The sequence below is a fragment of the Bacillus rossius genome, assembly GCF_032445375.1.
Source record: "Bacillus rossius redtenbacheri isolate Brsri chromosome 4 unlocalized genomic scaffold, Brsri_v3 Brsri_v3_scf4_2, whole genome shotgun sequence".
NCBI lineage: Eukaryota > Metazoa > Arthropoda > Insecta > Phasmatodea > Bacillidae > Bacillus > Bacillus rossius.
Genome location: NW_026962011.1, coordinates 28,563,865 through 28,584,887, shown reverse-complemented (window position 1 = coordinate 28,584,887; position 21,023 = coordinate 28,563,865). Strand labels below are relative to the sequence as shown.

General features: G+C 35.2%; 1 protein-coding gene across 3 annotated transcripts in view; it reads right to left on the bottom strand.

Moving 5' to 3' along the window:
• Window positions 1-10,954: 10,954 nt before the first annotated feature.
• Window positions 10,955-21,023, bottom strand: part of LOC134542095 (protein abrupt) — a 92,846-nt gene continuing 82,777 nt past the window's right edge. For all 3 annotated transcript variants that reach the window (XM_063386021.1, XM_063386020.1, XM_063386022.1), the window contains exon 8: window positions 10,955-20,335. In XM_063386021.1, the coding sequence (XP_063242091.1) occupies window positions 19,879-20,335 (457 nt within the window). In that variant the 3' untranslated portion in view covers window positions 10,955-19,878. The remainder of the gene's footprint in view (window positions 20,336-21,023) is intronic.

Sequence of the window (21,023 nt, the reverse complement as noted above, 5' to 3'; positions counted from 1 at the left end):
AGGAGTTTTCTGCACACCAAAGGCCAAAATTCTGCGATAGTGAAACACAAATTCTGCGATAGAAAACAAGAAATTCTGCGATAAGAAATGTAAAGTTCTGCAATTTATTAAAAATATTTTATGTATATACAACCTAAAGAAGCCAGTTTTTCCAATGAGCTAACAAAAACAATTTTGAATTGCTGATTTACAGAAACTGAACTTTCAGCATCGTGGAGAGCCTTTTATGGTCCAATAACACATTGCAAATGGATCAAAAAAGTTTACCACCATCACTGTGTAACACACCTGGAAATTCCTTAGCTCTATCTGCCGCAGACTTGTTTCCCACATGCGATTTTCCCCCGCTGGCTTCTTTAAAAACGTATTTACTCAAAGACATTTTCATTTACTTTAGTGGATCACGATATATCTATATATTTATATTTTTTTAATATGCTGTGTGGCCTGCATCTTGCGCCAACGGCCATAAGGTCATTCTTTCATATTCAAAGCCTTGTATCAATCGATTAGTCGATTGATGCGCACATATTTCCATCGACTGTGACTACAGTCGTTTCATAAAAGCCGGTAGGATTGCTCGCTCAATGTGCTACTCATCTTATAATCTTATCTTTGGATTCTCTGCAAACGAAGTTTATTTTGCCGTACGTAAGTGATATTTTGGTAATTCAAACTTGTATTTTTTAACGGCATTGCCGCATTAATTATATAAAAACGTATGTTTTATACAATGTTTGGAAATTATTCACTCTGCCCATAATAATTAAGATATTATTTGGGAGAAGATAACCCTTGCATGCATTATTACTGCACTCAAAATGGACAAAAAAGGTACAGCTAAATTGGTGATTCTGCGATTATGCGGGACTCTTGTAATTCTGCGAAATATTCCGCGATCGCGGAAAACTCCTAGCCCTAGTCATAGTCATGTGTAATTTTCCTTCTTTTGGTTTCAAAACTGTAAAAAGCATCTAGGCAACCAATTTATAGTTCAGTAAGTGGAAACAAACTTTACAAGAAATTTGGATGTTTGGTAATAGTTTATCAACTTAAGCAAAAATTAAAATTAACTGAAGTTGTAAAAAACTCAACGCTTAATTTAGAGGCATACTCAAACTGATTAATCTGAAAACATGATGGTGAATCTACTACCTAGCATGCAGTGATTGAGATGATAGTACTCACTCACTGTCAACTAGGAACTTAAAAGTATTGAAAGGCACTTTCGAATCTACTCCACACATCTCGTGCTTCCCTCCGTCGCAAGGTTCACGTGTTCGCACTGTCTGTGCAAAAGTGTGGTGTCTTCATTGTGTCTGCAAGCTTCCCTTTGCTTTAAAGACCCAGTGGCATGTGTTTCCTGGGGTATCGAATTGTTTTGATTTGTACATCAATACATAATGTCATTTAAGATTGTTCGGACAGTGAGGTTAATGGACCGTTTACTGCGTGATACACAGACTTCACTTTTTTCTCTTAATGTGTTTCATTGGCATGCGAAAGAAAAATAATTCTGAAGCATTAAACTTTACCTTTTGATTTGGGCAAATAAATTTATTTTATTGTTACATTTTTTATTCATTTAAATATATACAATCTATAACTTCTACAAAATGCCATACATTTCTAAACTTCTTACTCGACACTCAATACATAGGTATGCCCGAGCAATACGTACAAGCAATTTTTAGTTTCAACAGAATGTAACATACTTATTTCCTGAACAGAAAATGTTTAGCACATTGTCTTTTGGGCTCTTTTAATTCACAATAACAAAATTTTTATTCACTGCTAACCACCCAGACACAGAAACTCAAAAACCATCATTTACCTAGCAATATAGTCTACAAAATAGTGAAATGTTTCATCATTAACATTGTAAATAGTGATCTGATCATAGGCTATTGTGAAAATAACTGACAATACTCAGTCTCAGAAAATGGCAGGAACCCATGAAAAACTTGCATCTTAAACTGCTGGTTATATATTATCAAAAATGTTTTTTAAGTACTACCATAAAGCTCTTGGTTAAAAAATGTTAACTTCATGCTAAAGAAGGAACACAATAACTAGCAGGTCAAAAAAAATTCTAAATTTAAATTGATCTATTATTTCAACAGCTGATGTGACTTGTGCATCACATCTGGTGTCATTGGTTCAGTAACGTAAAACATTGTTACAAAGAGCCCAGGTTGGTGATTCTGTTTACTAGGCCTGTGCAATTTAAAATACTAAACTGAATAGTTTATCATTTGTATTTAATTTAATTTAAAATAATTGCTTTACTTTGAAAAATGAATATTAAATTGTTTTCTAAGGGTGATGAAGCTGTTGCACTTCACCTCCTGTAACTATCGACATTGAGGGTAAGAGTAAGTTCTGTATAATAACGTGTTTATGGTCGGTTTTAATATATCAATGGATCCAATATAAGTGGCCACCCTTGTGTGAAAACAGTAAAGTGACAAGTTCAGACAGTACAACAATCTGAAAAAAATTTTTTTCTTAAGGTAAAAGCAAGCAACACCGAGTCAGCAAAGAAGTATAAACATTAACAGGAAGTACCTACTGCCCTTATTCAAAATCATGTTCAAGTTGTGGATAAAATATGACTTTTAAACACTATTTTAAAATTTTTTTTTAATATTTTCGTGTACTTGCTAGTTAAATTATTAAAAATTAAAAATTGATTCAAACTATATGTATAGAAATATTCACACAGGCCTATAATTTAGAATAATGTTCATTTCATTAATTCAAAGTAAGACACCAATATTGAGAACATGAAAATCCTGGATCTGACGGTTAACAAACATAGGCTGCATTAAATGTCAACTGTGACCTTATTGGTTTGGTTTTTGCAAAGAGTAACCACATGAAAATAATGTTATTAACACTGATAACATGGGGATTATAAATACATATTCTCTACATAAATTGAACAAAGCCATAAATAAGTAAATCCCTTTTAAACTTTACAAATGCAACAATGAAATTTAAATACACAAAGTACACAATTACAACTAAACAAAAACAATGCACATCAATGATTATAATAAGCATACTTCCACAATGACTTCCACATGACCACGATAAAACTAATTTACTTTTATTTTTTTTCAAACTTTTAACTGATTATGACACAACCCTTATTACCAGCATAACATTTTATCAAGCTTGATTAAAAAAATTTTATGTATAATTAATTGGAACAAAAACACTTTCACTGCAGTGATTATACGGCAGTGTAAGATGACAAGATAGAGCTAAGAAAGTTCCTAGAGAGAATGTAGATCTCGAAATCAGGTGTGAACGCACTACTTGCTGAGAGCATTGAGATTGACAACTGTGTTCCAGCTGCATTCACGTGCCTTAATTCGAAAACAAACACAATAATTGTCCTTAAAAAAAATCACTGAAATCAGCTGTACAGTGTGCAAATTATATGGTGCTCCAAAACAGTGGACAGGAGGCATACTATCATTCAGATTTCATATAGAGTAATATTTCCTAAACAAAGAGCAAACTAAGACTTTCGTAGACACCAGGGTGTGCTGCGTTGACAACTCAAGTACAGAGAAATGAAAAAAAAAACACTATTTTGATTTCATCAATTTTTTGTCAAAATATTTGCTTCCAACTCCCCATTTACATTTTTGGTACAGTTCAATATAAAAAAAAACAGTAACAAGTTTTGTTTAGCATGATCTTAATTTTGACTTAAAATTCATCTCCTGATTTGTAAAAAGGTAAAAAATTATTAATTTGTAAATTTGGCTGCAGAGGTTACAACAGTGACAGTATTCAAACAATGTTGACCTATAGTACACACTGATAGACTGGGTGAATGTCTACGTATTTTTAAAATTCTTTGTAGCCATCACTCAGTACCGCTGGTAAACTAGAACGTTGTCTGTTTAGTGTAATGTAAACCTTTTAACATTATTTTAACTAATGTGCTAATTTCATTTTTTAAAGAATTAAATATAAAATGTTTATAAAATATCTAAAAACATAAAATTAAAATGTGTTACATGAGCAATAGATATTGTTTTCAATGGAAATGTAAAAATAATATTATTTAAATTTTACTAATTAGAGTATTACTTAAGCATTTATATCTAGGTCTAAGTGTTAAATATTTCTATATATCACAAATTCTAAATTAAAAAAAACAAACTTAGAGTTTTTCACTGGCTGTAGTATATTAAGATTGAAAACACGCTTGACTATAAATATAAACCATTACTTATGTCTGTAATATTATAAATATTTCCAACTGACTTGAACATCTAGCACCACTGGTGGTGGCAACACATATCTCGGTAAAATAAAAAATAAAACTTTAAAACAAGGTACCTACTGTAACTTTGGATTATTTCTTTGTTCAAAAAGTAAATGTTTGCTATCAAGCACACAACTTGTAGTTGAATAATGCACTTTTGAAATAACTTCATTCAAATAGGTGGCAGCAAATTGGAAAATTTCTTATTTTAAATGTTTTATTTTGTGCAAGGCTGGCAACAGGAACTGAATTCCTCAGACATATCCACGAGAACAACGTCCACGCGGTAGCAAGGGCTAACAATCAGTCGTATAAAGTTGGGTTAAAAGTACTTATCAGTTAAGGGTATGACAACCTAATATTTACATAAGATAAGCTTTTGGGGTAAACATTTTTGTGTAGCAATTTAGTCTTGTCCAGCGGTTCCAAATTTTTCCGGCCACGGAACTCTATGATCGACTTTTCTTTTGGTGAAACCCTAACTCCTTCCTGACTCACGGAACCCATGTGACCCTTCCACAGAACCCCAGCGGGAACCGCAGTTCTAGTCAATAAAGGTGAAAAGATGAGGGTTAAGTGGCAGCCTTATGCTGCAGCTCTCCAAGGTTATTGTGGTCTCCAAACCACTTGATTCTATTGAAGAAGGGTTTGTAATCACAAGCGGCAGTGAGCCAGAACCCACACATTAATTCTACTTATACTTCCATGCTAAAGGAACTTTCAGAAACATTAATTTATAACTTGTGGTGCACAAAAACCAACAATAATTTTTCAGGGAACCAGCTTGCAAGTCAAAAATTTCACTTTGTTGAATTCTCATAAAACTGTTTCTTTTCTATAACCTAGTTATATTTGCTTGATGAAATTGTGACAAAACCAAATTATATTGTCCTTTTTAAAACAAACAACTTCAAGATAAGCATACAAAGCAATGTTCACACATACTTTATATACAATAAAATCCCTATTATCCGCGCCAGCTACGAAAAAATACAGCACATATGTAAATCTGTACTTTATTACAAGTGAGCAAATTTGAACTCTACTGACGAGTGTATTGTGTGCAGTATACAGTACAGTACAGCCACAGGCGAGCCCAGTGCGAAGGCGCAGATGACTCATGAAGCGGCTGTGCAACACATCGTCGGACTGCTTCACTATTTAGAGGTACAAGACGACGATGCGCAGTTGGCTGAAAAACTTATGTTGTGGAAATTCAATCAAGAATTAAGAAAAGATGTTTCCAAAGCAAGAAACAAAAACAAGTGACTGATTTTTTTCCAAAAAGTTGTAAATTTAAAGAGTTGTGCTTTTTTAGTGTCTAATGAAGTCTCAGCGCACATACAATACTGTATCCTTGTTAGGAAGTAATTACCGAGCACTTTTATGTTTACATCACTGAAATGTATTGTATGTTAATTATTCAGTAAAATAATAAAATTTTAGCATCATTTCATAATTTTTACTGTTAATTGTAACTTTTATTGTACAAAAATTTTTAGATTTTTAAGTTGAAATTAGTGTTTCCTTTTTTGTTCCCATTTTCGGCTCTTTTGCGGATTATCCGCAATTTTCACTATCCGTGGTGGCCCTGCCACTTAATTTCGCGGATAATCGGGAGTGTACTATATGTAAAAAACAAAAAGTATGCTAAGATTTTTCAGCTATCTACCAAATACAAACATTCGTGAACAGTACTCCTGCACTCACACTGACTATGGGCTAAGGTAAGAAAATCCTCAAAATGACTAGTGTTGCAGTGAAACCAAACCTTGGGTCACTTTTCAGCTTTCTCATTTGTTTATCTTTATACATGTAAAGGCTGATGTGTAAAACCACTGTTACCAACCAAGAATGAAATCTGCAAATAATTAATAATTTTCTAGGTATTGTCAACCAATTTCAACAACACAGTACCAGTATAATGTGTACGGCAGAGGAAGTATAATAATTTCACAGGTTATTAAATTCTGTGTTATCAGGGGCCCATCTAAACACCTCTATCTATCAAAATCAATGTGAAGAAATTGGAACAATTGAATTAAGTCCAATGTTTGAATTTAAAAAAAATTGGATGTATGCATAGCAAAGTATTTGATGTATTATATAAAATATTTCAACTGGTTGAAGTTATAAATTCCTAGCGAACATTGATTTATTCCAAATGTACGTTTTATTTCTATATTTTGGTGGGAAAAGATGTAATTAAAGGCTTGCTGAATGCTAAAACTTTGTCTACCTCTTAACAGATGTGCATGCAACATTGGTCACAATTTCCTTTTCGTTAACCGAAAATTGCTCGGTGATCATCAGAAAAGCATTGCAGCAATTCTGGTTGAAGAATTGGATTTTAGAAAATACAGAACTTGCCCAAAATTAAAAATATTAAAGTAATGGAGATTCAAATTATTAAACATGCAGTTAGCTTTGTTTACAACCTTTTAGTAAAATTAAACCAAATAAAATAAATAAATTTAGTAACAATTTAAATAAATCCTAACAAAATCTGATAGTGCAACATGGCATTACCAGAGCCACTAAAGTGTATTTTGTACGAATGTGAGCAGTTAAACACTGTAAGTATAGATAGGACTGGCAGTCAAACAATTGGCATAAAACAGAGAGAATATCTCACGCAAGCTAAACAAATATATATTACAGTCCAAAATGCATTGCATTGTAAAAATGGATTTAAATGTAGTTCACCATTCAGTTCAATGTAATCAGGAAGTAAGGAAATGTTGATTGTGCCTTGCAGCCTTACTATGGATATTTGCTTAAGAAAATAGTTTCTATACTGAATACTTGAAAGGTATGAAGCATGCCCCATCAGAGCAGCTTCACGTGTGACTGGCGAAGCATCAAGCATGACCTGACAGATAGCAACACCAGCAGCGCTACACCGCCACAGCAACACTTCACTTCGAACTAGCACGTTCGGCAAAACTCAGCTCAACCCATTAGGAACCAGATAGACTGTATGTGACCTGCTGTAAAACTAACACCTTTGTCTAACTAATGTGTAAATAAAACTTAAATAAAACTTACATACTAGTTAACCACATTAAAACATAAACTAGAATGTTAGGAACCTAATTCATGTTTTTTTTTAAATCCAATGTTAAAAATCAAACGTATTTTCAAAAAGTTTTTAAGTTGCGAATAATGGCAAAAAAAAAATGTACAAATGAAAATGTACCACAAATGCATTTTATCCTTGGAACTAATCCCTTAAAGTACATAATAGTAATTAATTACATAAAATGAGATTCAGAAAGCAATATCATTGATACTAATAAAGTAAAATGTCAAGGCAATTAAAATAAATTGTATACACTTCAAATAAACAAGTACTCAAACAAGTACGATAATTCCGTTGCATGATAAACCTTCCCTAAATCATTTGAAACTATGCTTGTTGCTTTACTGGAGCCATTTTAACATTGCATTTCACACCAGACCACTGTGACATTGCACCAGACTACTGCAATGTGACACTGCAGCAGACCAATGTGACATTGCACCAGACCAATGTGACATTGTGCGAGAACAAATTGATGTTGCACCAGACCAATGCAACATTGCTCCAGACCACTGAAATGCTAGCAGTGGCCATATGATATATGCTTCACTGTAGAATTAAGAGCTCTTTTAAACAGTAATGGTTGATAACTGTTCAGATGTAAATTAATAAAAACAATAGAATTTGCATCAGTAATTGCATCAAGCGAAGCAAGATAAGTACGTACAGATAGCATCACCACTAAGTTGCACTAACTGTGATTTTCGTACTGTGAATGTTTTGTTGATGCTTGCCTGTAGGACAAATGTAGACACAGTCCAAATAACGAGATTTTCATTCAAGATTGTGTTGCGTTCCATTTCATTCCATTTTTCGAGGTATCTTTAATGTCGGCTGACATGACGATTACTCAGCATTCTGAGGATGAAACCTTTTTTAATTGGAATTCGTTAAAACTGCATCTGTTCAAATTTTGATATTTATCCATCACATCTACCCCCATCTGCTGAACATCAACAAAAAAAATATATTCCGAAATTAATTCCCGAGTAAGACTGCACATACATATACAACTCTGTATGACATAATGAAGGCAGAACAGACGAACACAGTGGCAAATCAGTTCGGGCTGGAAAAATTAGCATCTTGCTATAAAGCTATTTTTTTGCTAATTTTCAAAATAAATGCTTTTTTAAACAAGAGTTAGCATAGCAAAAATAAAAATGGCTTCAACATGCCGATAATTTGTGTAGTTACCTATTACGACAGGACAGGTGGGCCAAAAACTGCGTATTCGCCAGCCCACCAAACTGTGACCTCGGACAGCGGACACCAGACACAGGCTCATGGAGAGCAAGGTCACACAGCAGAGGGGCCTCAAGTACACGGCAGTGCCCGAGCTTTGCCGTACTTGGTGCAAGAACCAGGATCTGGTAGACACGAGACTAGCCTATTTCAGCTTCTTCCAAGAACTTGCGTGATATGTTGTCAAGCATAAAGAAACAATACAAAAACCACAGGATGAATAATAAAAAAAAACTAACAGACACTATTAGCACACAAAGTTGTTTGTGTATATCTTATTGTACAGATACACATATACAACTCTGTATGACATAATGAAGGCAGAACAGACGAACACAGTGGCAAATCAGTTCGGGCTGGAAAAATTAGCATCTTGCTATAAAGCTATTTTTTGCTAATTTTCAAACTAAATGCTTTTTTAAACTAAATTAGTTTAAAATTTCATTAACTTCTAAAAATATGCTTTATGAAATGTGACATTACTGCTATATACATACATATATATATATATATATATATATATATATATATATATATATATATATATATATATATATATATATATATATATGTATATGTTAATATATATATATATATATATGTTAATAATTATACATTCACATATGTCCTAGACATACAGAAAGTATGAATACAAGGTGAGTCAGGTTAATGAAAGTCTACATGAAGGGTTGTTTCTTCCTAAGTGCAACAACCCTTCATGTAGATTTTCATTAACCTGACTCACCTTGTATTCATACTTTCTGTTTGTCTAGGACATATGTGAATGTATAATTATTAACATTTTTTTTTCATCTTACAACAAAATGTGTATGCTAATAAGACGGACTACAGGTGCTTCGTGTTCCCCCAAATGTTATGCTTGACCCATGTGAGCAGAGTGTGGTTAGTCTTCTCTACACTGGTTTTTGTGACATACTTTGTGATATTTCAGTGTCTCTGAGATGTAGTCAGGTTACATTAATTTTGGGATAACTACAAAATATAACCATGGGCGTCGCAACCGGGGGGGACAGTTCCCCCCTCCCCCCCCCCCCCCCCCCCCAATAATAAAAGTCTTCAATTTCGTCCCCTCCAATAATATATTTAGTTTCGTAGTTTTGTAGTTTCTCCTGATGTTTAAATTAATGATTTTGTGTGGATATAGCTCCAGCAGATATTTTAACTGTGTTTTTACAAATTTGTTCTCTGAAAAAATTTTTTATAAAAAATAAATTATATATTGCAACCAACTATAATTAGAATATTTAGGAAAGAAAAATGCCTTCAAACCCCAAATTTTCCCGGGGGAGCACCCCCGGACCCCCCGCTTTTTTTTCCAGGGGATGGATATTCCTCAAACAACTAAATCAATTGAAGTCCCCCCAAAAAATATATCCTTGCGACACCCATGATATAACCTAACAGAGTTAATACAGTTGATTTGTGAATTATTCTTTGAATTAAACCTGAGATTTAAAGCTTGCTAGCATATTGCAAATACCATTTTTTTATAGTAAGAAAAGATTATACATTATTTTTGTGTTTTAGGAAAGCATGAGAAAATTTTTTTTTTACAAAACTGAACTAGATGGTTATTCGTAGGCATTTGTATATGTGAATACTTAGTGTTTAAACATTTAGAAGGTAAATATTAAGTCTAAAATATGCAAAATATGCTAATTTATAAAATAATAGATGCGAATTTTATAAAAAATATATGCTAATTTTCCCAGCCCCTACAAATCAGATAATGATAAGTACTGGTGGAAAACAAACAAACAGCACACACGTTAGTGTTGTTAATTCTGTTTTTTTTTTTTGCACTAGAGATAAGACCTGCAATAGAACTGTCCAGCATTCTTCATTCATATAACCCTGTTGCAAAAATGCTCCGAAAAAATATTACTCAATGTTTCTAGAATATTTATTCACAAAGCTTATCCTAAATGCTTAAAATTAAGGTTTAAAACTATAAGCATAAAAAACATAATATAGAAAGACCTCCATAAATATACCTATTTACAACTGCCATAAAAAATGTATTTTCGAAAACCAAAATGACTCCATATTGTAATTTTAAATATTTATTTAATGACATTAGTAGTTAAATATTTAAAAAAATTTTAAAACATACAAAAATCATAAAACATAAGCATTATCAAAAAAAAATATCAAACAGCTTTATGAAATATAACTCTGCATAACTTGACCCAGTGCTAGAACCTCAGGACTCCAGCATTTGGAGTCTAGAGTGTCCTTCGAACCCAGAGATCAGTTCCTGAGCATCGCTGGGTGCCACGGCATCGGCCATCAGCCAGCATTTTTCGTAACATCAAACATTTTCAAGGAAAAAAAATTTATTAATCAAGCCTGATACAGAAATATGACTCACACCTACACAAGCCACAAACAAAATGAATGTCGAGAACAATACAAAAAAAAAGACACACTTAAAAATGATCATAACATACCCAAACTGCAGTAAAAAGAAATAAATAATGTGAAAACAAATAACCCCTTGATCGCCTCCGTCATTTTCTACAATATATGAATATATATAATTTTTTACACCTACTGTTTACTTTTTAAAATTACGGTTGCTACAGCAAAATACATAATATTGTGTGTGATATTGTTCTACATTATTTCCTACGCTATAAAAAGTTTTTTTTTTTAGTTGTTTTCTCATAAGGGAGCAATATAGGAACTGTGAACACCAGAAAAAAGGAACAACTGGCGAAATTAATTTTTGCCCAGTTGTTTCTTTTCTATACTCTATTTGACACGTGCTCTAATATCAATTTTCAATTATTTTTTTTTAATCACTAATCATGCTGTACAAAAAAGGCACAGGGTCCCTCAACAATTACCGACGACCTCAGAACGGGGCTGGACGAACGGCCCCGAATGGCCCGTGGTCGTGACTGCTCGGCTGACTGACCAAGAACAGGAACACAACCATCAGACGAGCGTAAAAAAAAAGAAGAGGCAATACAAAGAACTCGGAAACCTTTGTTTTAAACTGATCAATTTTAACTGCAGAAATTTTTTTATTACTGCGTGCATGCAACGAGTGTGCATCATATACCATCTCATGTTGTGAACATCACGTTGACAAACCACATGAAAAAGATAAGCATGAAATTTATTTGGCAAAGAAAAGAGCTGTTGATCAACTTCCTGGTTAAGTTACGAACTTGTAGAATTGGCAAGAACACGACAATCGCATACTGAACATTGTTGAGGAACCGTACTCCACATTTAGGAACCACATTTTTGCCTGCCGAGCCCTCGTTTAAAAAAAAAAATAAAGAAGTTTTTAATTTTTGCATTATATATATGGCACTGCATACAAAACACCACTATGTGTATATATATGTTATCTTCAATGATTCTTAAATAAGCTCGCAAACATGAAAACATCAAATCTTATACAAATATACACTATATTTTACTTCCTAAAGCACTCATTTCAAATTTCACTCATCCATTTAGTAGTTAAAAATTAGAAAGAAAAATTTAAAAAAAATTTTTTGAACAAGACTAATGAACAATCAAAAATTTAAAAATATAACAGACTAAATGTAGGACTACTAACATTCATAAAAACTGTTACATTGCAATGTAAGTTTGTAACACAATGTACATATCCTCTTATGTCATGACTATAAAAACAAAAGCCAATGACTGGCAACTTAAAGAAACTATGTGACACACAATTTCATTCCACACGTAATTGCTTACATCTAGAACACTTAAGTAGTAATAGTAGTAGTAATTGTACCACAGAGTTTTCATAAACACTTACATGTTGCAGGACACATACGTAAAATAATAAAACATGATAGTAAAATTATTACAATGAGGTAGTCTGACCCCACGGAGCCGAGGGGTGGTCTTAGTACGACACGGGGTGGTTTCAGGTTTGCAGACAAGAGGGCAATTAGTTTGTGGCATGCAGCTCCCAGCCAGATTCCACAAAGCTGTGTTAGTCACTATTCTAACATTAGTAGTTTAGTTTAGTACTCCAAATATAATATATATGTCATTCGTCAACCTAACTCAATATAAAATTCAACAAATACAATAGCACTTAATCAACTCCACCAGTAAATTAGACTTACGTTGCAACCCATGTTGCAGCGTGGTCAACTCTCAAAACACCCAACGCACGGTTCAGGTCTATCTACAATGCCAATTCCTAAATTAACAAAAAAATCTATACAAGCAGTAGGTCAAATTATAAAGCACCGTTAATTTTTTTATCAGGATTTTAAAGTTAATTCATTGGACAGTAAAAAGTATTTATGTCTCTAGTATAACTTTTTTATTCCCTACAGGAGCACACACATTATGTAACACGAGAGTAACGGAAGAAAGATTTTTTTTGTGCATAGTATAGACGATCTTTTTTCAACTACAATGATTTTTCTTTCCACAAAAATGTCATGACAGTAAGTTGAAGACACAACATAAAATGGCAAAATGTACTCACTGACGCAAATACACAACTTACACCAAAAACTCCCAGAACAATTGTTACAATCATAGCTTAAACAAATCACACTGGTTACAATATTTCTGTTGAGTTCACATAAAAAAAAGTTAAAGAGTTCAATATAATTCAATAAAACAGATGTTTGAAATAATAATAAATATTTTTTAATAAAGCTCAAATTATATCCTAAAATAAAAAATAGCAACGTCCCGATACAACAGCAAAGACAACGGTGTCTGCCTGTGACCAGACTCGTCTCCCTTCAAGCTTTCCAGGATGAAAATCACGTGCTGGATAATTCATCATATTAATGCTAATCATAAAATTTCATACAACCTAACAACACAAAGACATTTTCTACATCGTAATGCATGAGAAGACTACACAGAAATAACACTGAAAAAAAAAATACAACAGCAAAAGTCAAAAAGACCTACATAACCTTTGAACATTTTTCATGATGGCGAGGTACAAAAATAAGTACTATGAACGTGCAAAATGGGATTTGTGACATGATACAACTAACACAATTACGTACAAAAAATAACCCTTGACAATGGAAGATCTATGGAACAGTAGACAAACAATGGAAGTTTCAGTTCTAACTGGAAGATTTGTACACTCAAAGGCTATTACGTGTTTGGTGTGAGATTTGGCAGTGTTTCGTAAACAGACGCATGTCAGGGAATAAGTGTGTGTGCGCCACGCATAGCGCATTCTTGTGGCAGCAGAACAACTAAGTGAACTGCTGTGTTGAGCAACGGAAAACCATTCTCCAAGGAAAAACACCTGTGCATCTACATGTAGTATAGATACTAAGAGAGAAGTTTTCACTTTATATTAAAATACCATACTATTTTTTTCACTTAACAATGTAATTCATATTGCTAGAGAAATATAGAATGTGAGCTAAAGAAACCCACAATCCAGCCATGCGCAAATTTACGAAAACACTGCCGACAATAGCGGCAACTGCGCAACACAACATGTCGGCCCCAGTGGCGGGAATGGAACAGGGATGCTTTCACCTCGTGCGCTGGGCCATCACGCAAATGCAACGCCTGCGCAAGCTGTGAGCAGTGAAATATAAAAAACAGTCACGTCACAAGGCTGTCCTTACCAACAGGATGAAGACGCATGCGGAGCTCCGAGCCGCTAGGGACCCATCATGAGCTCGCTTCTGAGGTGCGGTCTGACCACTCCATTGGTACATTACTCTGAATTTCATTATTTTTGTTTGTGATGATGTTTGATTATATGTGCTACTTTAAAATGCAACCAATTAGTCTACTACTGAAGTGCAGCAGTATGTCAACAGCATCATGATGGACGCGCGATATAAGTCGGCGCGGGGATGTAACCACAGCTGTTACAACTCCTCACCAGACGGCTGTGGACGGCAATACTCGCGCAGCGTGGAGGCATAATCACACATGTTTTCCCCGCCACTGGGCAACACTTTCAATGTAAACACAGTCGAAAATAAATAAACAATACTGTACGTTCAAAATAAACTCTGTATACAATCAACTGTTAAAAATATGAGGTACATGATTTACTCGTATAACTGTGTCGACTCTAGATACTTGTATTGGTGTGAGCAGCTGTGTACTATAAGACTTCCTGAGGTTTGTTAGGTGGCGCACCGCTCGTGAACGGCACGCCGTTAACTACAGCACTACGCATCTGTACAAGTGAAAACTGCATTTGTATACTGCACTTACTGAGGTAATGATTGTAGTTGGGGGCGAGGTGAATGCATCGGCTGGTGATTGCAGACAGTAGTTCTGAACACAAACTGGCGCGATGCGTCAACCTCGCAAGTATTTGTACTTTGAGAGAGTTAAGATTAGAAAACAAAGAATCAACAGCACATGTCATGTAACCTTCGAGTTTCTTAGTGAACTTACGCCAGCTGATGTGATGATGTGAGGATAAAGGAACGCTTAATTTTTTTCATTAGCTTTGCAGTTCAAGATGGAAGCCATTAACATATTAACAGTCACGTACGAAACATCGTTCCCAGAAAACAACGACAGATAAACTTGTCGATAATGCATACAAGTTTCCTCAATCGTAAAGGAAAGCGTTGTAACACACCTTTTGAATCCAGAATAAATAACGTTCTCCAACGGCTACAAACTGAACTGAACTGTTAACGAGATGAAAAATAATATTTATCTTCACAACGTAAACTTAACAAATATATCAAGCACACAGTTTAATTTTAATAAATTACTACCTTCGAAGACAGAGCTTGGAACTATATGCACAAAAATACATAAAACTTAACTATCTATATAGATTTCATATGTAGTTTATACAACTGGATACAATGATAAAGTAAAAGTTAACGAGTATTGTAGCTGTTGAACAAGTCACATTAGGACACGACAGAGTGAAGTCATACGAAATACATCGTTTGTATTCTAGGAACGTGGACATTGTAAAACATTTACAACGGATACACAAAACAAGAAAACCTAAAGGTATTTCATCTCTGACATAGAATGAGAATATTCCAAAATGAAACTCCAATAATCTAGTGTGAAAATAAGTCTGTAATAGTATTACACAAAATAAAATGTGCTTCTACATATTTTACAATTGTGAGAACTCAAATGCTACAGTTATTCTTGTTGGGTTCCGCACAACTTTAATAACTGAGAACACAACAACACTAACATCCATCAGCTAACGCCCATAACAAGAAATTCCAATGCTTCTTTTAAATCTTTAAAACTTCTATCACTTGAGAAAACTTTAAACAAATTATTTTCAGGAACACATTCGTACTTATTCTATGCAGTTTCGAACCACTGCAGTTTTGTAAACCAATGCACAGAATCAAAATGAACAAGATTTTGCCCATATGTTCCGCTTTAAGTGATATCTATCATAAGCACTAAATAATTTTATAAATTGTCCATAGGAACCTCGGCAGGGAATTTCTTGCAAATCACGTTACGTCGAATGTAAACCTTGTTAGAGACTTGCTTGAACATCAATACAAATAGCGCAACAGCAACTCTGTGAGTAGTACTCTTGGGAGTTTCAAAAACGATTTTAGCAAATACAGGTTTCATTTTTTTGCTTTCCTTTGAAAAGCTCATAAAGCAAATAAAATAGATTTCCATAACCACAACACACAAATATCTAATAACACATGGTATAACACAGCATGTTAGTTCTTCAAATTACAAACTGTCATAAGACAAACAGCAATTACAAAACATCAGCCATTTACCTCCCAAGAATACTACAATATAACATATGTTTTTTTTGTTATATATATTATATAAAACTTTGTTACACCTTGCCAAACAGCAGAACACACTCCTCCAACTAGTCTTTAAAAGGCTACATATGCATTTTTTTCACAACAAGGTTAATAAAAAAAGTACACATAGGTACTTCAGTTTTCAGAAACAGAATTAAATATTTTTCTGCTGCATTATCTGTGCAAACGTTTTGAGAAATTTGACACAGTAAAATACCTTATCAAGTCACGTACTGCACTTCAAAACCGATTAACGTAGCAAATCTTACACATTACTAATACCGTATACTTTTCTCTCTTCCAGCAACAAGTAATTTTCTGGAAAAAGAAATCTGTTGGATGGACACACTTGTAACTATCAATCCCGCACACATTCAAGTATGCCTGCTTCATTCCCCCTGGTTAAAACTAATGTTTTCTTACGAAAATGAGGTAGGAGGATGGAATATCATCAGTCATCGTAATTTTTTTTTTAATTCTTGGAATTAAAGAATCAGCCATTTTTGTTGTATTTTATGTTTTTTTTAAATGAATATTCGAACAATGAAAAGCTACAAACAAATAATAAATTTGTCTGTGCTTTTAATTCTTATACTTCAGTGAGTTATGTTGACTACTGGTCCATATAATTAAAAATATAATTTAAAACATTTATTTATTGTGAATATTAGTGATGTAAATTGTGTTTATAAACTTTTTCAGCGTATTTATAAAAGTGAGGTTATGTTCCTGTATGTATAACGATGTCAGGTAGCTTGTAAGCTTCTAATGTCGCTGGCAGGGAGTGTGTGGAGGGTTTAGTAGTCTCCTGGCCGTTTTCATGGGAGTGTTTGTGAGGTTATGTTTATGTATGTATAATTTATTTGCATTATAAAATATAAATTATTACATCATTTTATAAATAATTAAAGTTAATAAATTAGGATAAGCATTCAGCATATTTATTGATTATCATTATTTATTAAAATTCAACTCAATTATTTTACTAAATATAATACCTAATTAAATTTATATTGGTACATGTTTATATAATAAAGAATACTGAGTATTTATTTAAGTTTTTAGATTTTACCCACCATATTTATAATATCACTCTCGTCTTTTTATTATTTTAATTCTATTAATTATTTGTATGCAAAAATAAAGTTTTTTTTTTGTCATACCAAGTAAGTATAAATTTTAACGCAACCATTTTAATTTTTATCATGGTTTGTTGTTTGAAAGCTGGCTGATGCAATAGTTTTCCAATCACGTAAGAATTAGAGAGAGACAGAGGCTGCTTGGGCCGGAGAAAAAGGACTTGGTGACTTGTTGCCATGCGTATTGGCTGATATTTTCTGTGTAATTGTATGATTGGCTGGAAAATACATACAATTGTCTATTTTGGAAGAGAAGGGCGGCTGGCCATGACGTCAGTCGTGTGGTCCTAGTACCGAAAGGTCGTGGTCAGTTGAGGGCTCGAAATTGAATAATTATGTGGTTGAAAAGCAAATTTTGCGACTGCAGTCCGGGCGACACGAGTTTTTTTTAACATTTTTGGACATTTTTATTTAGAATTTATTGACTGTAGTCATCAGTATTAAGCCCGTAAAAAGGCAAACGTGAATTTTGTCATCGTTCCTAGTATGGAAGTCCTTGGCTAGTAATGTGAGTTCGGGTGAGACCATGGTAGTTAATAGCAGTGATAAATAATTTTTTCATCTGACATTTGGGTACCATTTGCAGTTTGAATTGTTTTCTTGAAGCAACAAATTTTTTTGTGAGGTTTTATGTATAATCTGGAACAGTGTTATGGTCGGAAGATGGCAGCCATGGTGACTTGTGAATTTTCTTTAAGTAGGTATTAATAAAAAAAAACATTAATATAATTTTGTGGCCAAGAGACGTTCTTTCAGTAACTAAATATTGACAGTAACAATTATATTAGGAACGAACATATTTTTTCAATGCAAAACAGATTTCACGGATGTGCACTCTAGACCAGTGTTGAGCTAGTCGGAAGTCCGGAGTGTTACATGATAAACAAGAGACTTTGAACAGTACAAAATTTGATATTCACCAAACGAAACCATTCATCCCAGTTATTTCAGAAACTGAAAATGTAGCAGACTGGCTCTCTGAAATTCAAAGACCAAAGCTGCGTTGTAAGAGTTAATTCACTCAGAAGCTCTGGAAACAATAAAACAATTTTTTTCCCCACCCCACAAACCTGAAGAATAACTAAAAATACAACAAAAAATTGCTGATTCCTTTTAGTGAGGTAGACGGATGGAATTATTTGTACAGTCTTGATTTGTCTGATACACTGATGGAGCAAACACAGTTGGAACTCAAAACAAATGTAACATTTACTCCTTCAACTTTTTCCTTTATTTACTGCGCAGCTATTATTTCACAACTCCAACGTTATCTTTATTTAAAACACAAACTTAATAACTGCATGCTTACTTCCACGACAAGTTACCACAGCTGGGCTGGCCGGCACAATTGATGCAAGTTGCCAAAATGAATTAAATGTTCCTTTTTGAAACTTAACTATATCTCATTACAGGAAAATACAAATTAATATTTTGGACTCATTTAAGAATTAATTGAGAATGGAAATACTGTGGAACAGATTCTCATAAATTAAATACCAAAATGTCTCTCTATCCATGTGGGCCAAATTAGCGTAAACTTTGCAAGTATCAAATCCATTTTTTTAAAAAAATGAAAGTTCACTGTTATTTACGTTAATATTTTTACTGGGCACAAATGTCCCTCCCCGCCGTGGATGAGGGTAGAGTCGCACATCAACACAACTGCCAGACGAGTTGCCCAGTAACACCTTCACGGCTTATTGACCAATTATAAAGCATGAATAGCTTCCAAAGTTCTTGTCCCAGTTAGTAATCAGCTTTATGACAAGATAACTGGTCAGTGACAGCCACTCGTTATTCAGTGATTGGCTTGCCCATGGCTTAATCCCTTGGAGTGCAAAGTCTGCCAAAAAAGCTTCTTTTGCATGTATTGCACAGTATGCTTAGTGTGGGGTCAAGATTGAAATTCTAGAAAAATGTGTTGATTTTTTGCTGGATATATCTCTATCCTCAGAAAAATGTAATAAAAGTCAATATTTGTCATGACCATCAGAGTATTCAGCCAAACCAGTGCTTCTTAATAAATGCTACAGTATGAAAGTCTAAATGCAAGTCAAGACTGACCATGACACAAAAAAACAAGAATAATCATTTACTGCAAACAAGCAACTGCTTCAGTATTTTACTGTGAAATTCGTGAACAAAAACAGATGTTTGCTCGGTCAGAGTAACACGCAAGACAAGTCACGACGCATTGCAGTTGAGTTAAGAGTGGCTCGTTTTAAAAGAAGTTGCATCAGGCACCCTCCAGCGAGAGGGAACGGCCCGTGGACAGACACAGCTTGCAGCCAAGGAACACGCAGTACAGCGATGGACTATCACATTGATGCGGCGACTGCGGCGACGCTACTCCGCCTTGATGGCCTCCTGCTCCTCCTCGCTGTAGTCGTCCTCCTCCACGCCCGAACTCTCCCCCTCCTCGTCCTCTTGCTTCACGGGCCCCCGCCCCCCGCCCAGCGCCAGCGAGTTCTCCGCGATGAACTGCAGGTAGGTGTCCAGGATGGCGCTGCCCGTGGACGAGCCGGCGCTCGACTGAGGGGGCGGAGGCGGGGGCGGCGGGACGGGAGGGCCTCCCCGCCCCATCGCCAGGCTCTGGGCCAGCGCGTCCAGGGACTTGGGAGGGGCCCCGGGAGGCAGGTGCATCTTGGTCGATCCCACCTTGGTGATGACGGCGGCCGAGTTGTTGGGGGGCGACCGAGCGGACATCTCCGGGGGCCCGAACCTCGAGTTGGGGACGGTAAGATCCTCCGGGTCGTCGCCCCCGTACAAGCTGCTGCCCGCTTCCGAGGGTGCTGCGGCATACCTGGCCACAGGAAGTGTGTTGTACGACACAGACGCAACACTGGTACGGCGAGGTACACACTTCCTTCGCAAGCAACATATCACAGCTGGTGATGCACACAACATTTACTCCCGTGCAAGTGAGGTGCCTCGCGACTCTCATTTCCTCAAAAAATTTTGCTATTCGGTAATTTATTAGTTTTTTTTTTTTTTGGCCAGTGGATTTTGTTCTTTGTTATTTAAATTTTAACATACTTATTTTTAGTCCTTTTAATTCACGGACCTGAAGTGTGTCTGCTAATTCAGACAGTGATGTGTAAAAATGGAATAAAGACGTCAGGAAGATTACAACAGTGCTAAGCAGCGATGAGACGGTCTGTCGCTACCGGGTCGCGGGTGGAGAGAATGGGACACCCGTCCAGCCAGTGAACCAGGCCGTAGCATTACGCACGACGCAGTTTGGAACAATCGTGTTCAGTGATGGAGACATGATAGCAGCATCTGGGCCAGCAGCACACCCACCAGGGAGCAGCGTGCATTGGCGAGCGAGGCAAGAGGCCTCACAGGAATGCAGTTTCTCTACCGGAGTCTAAGGTCGTATTTCGGAATCGTCTGCAACATGCAAGTGATGAACTCTCGGCAATGAATTTGCCAGCCCCACTTTCTCACTCAGGAGCATTTTGACTGAACTCAGCTTGTAACTTAACTGC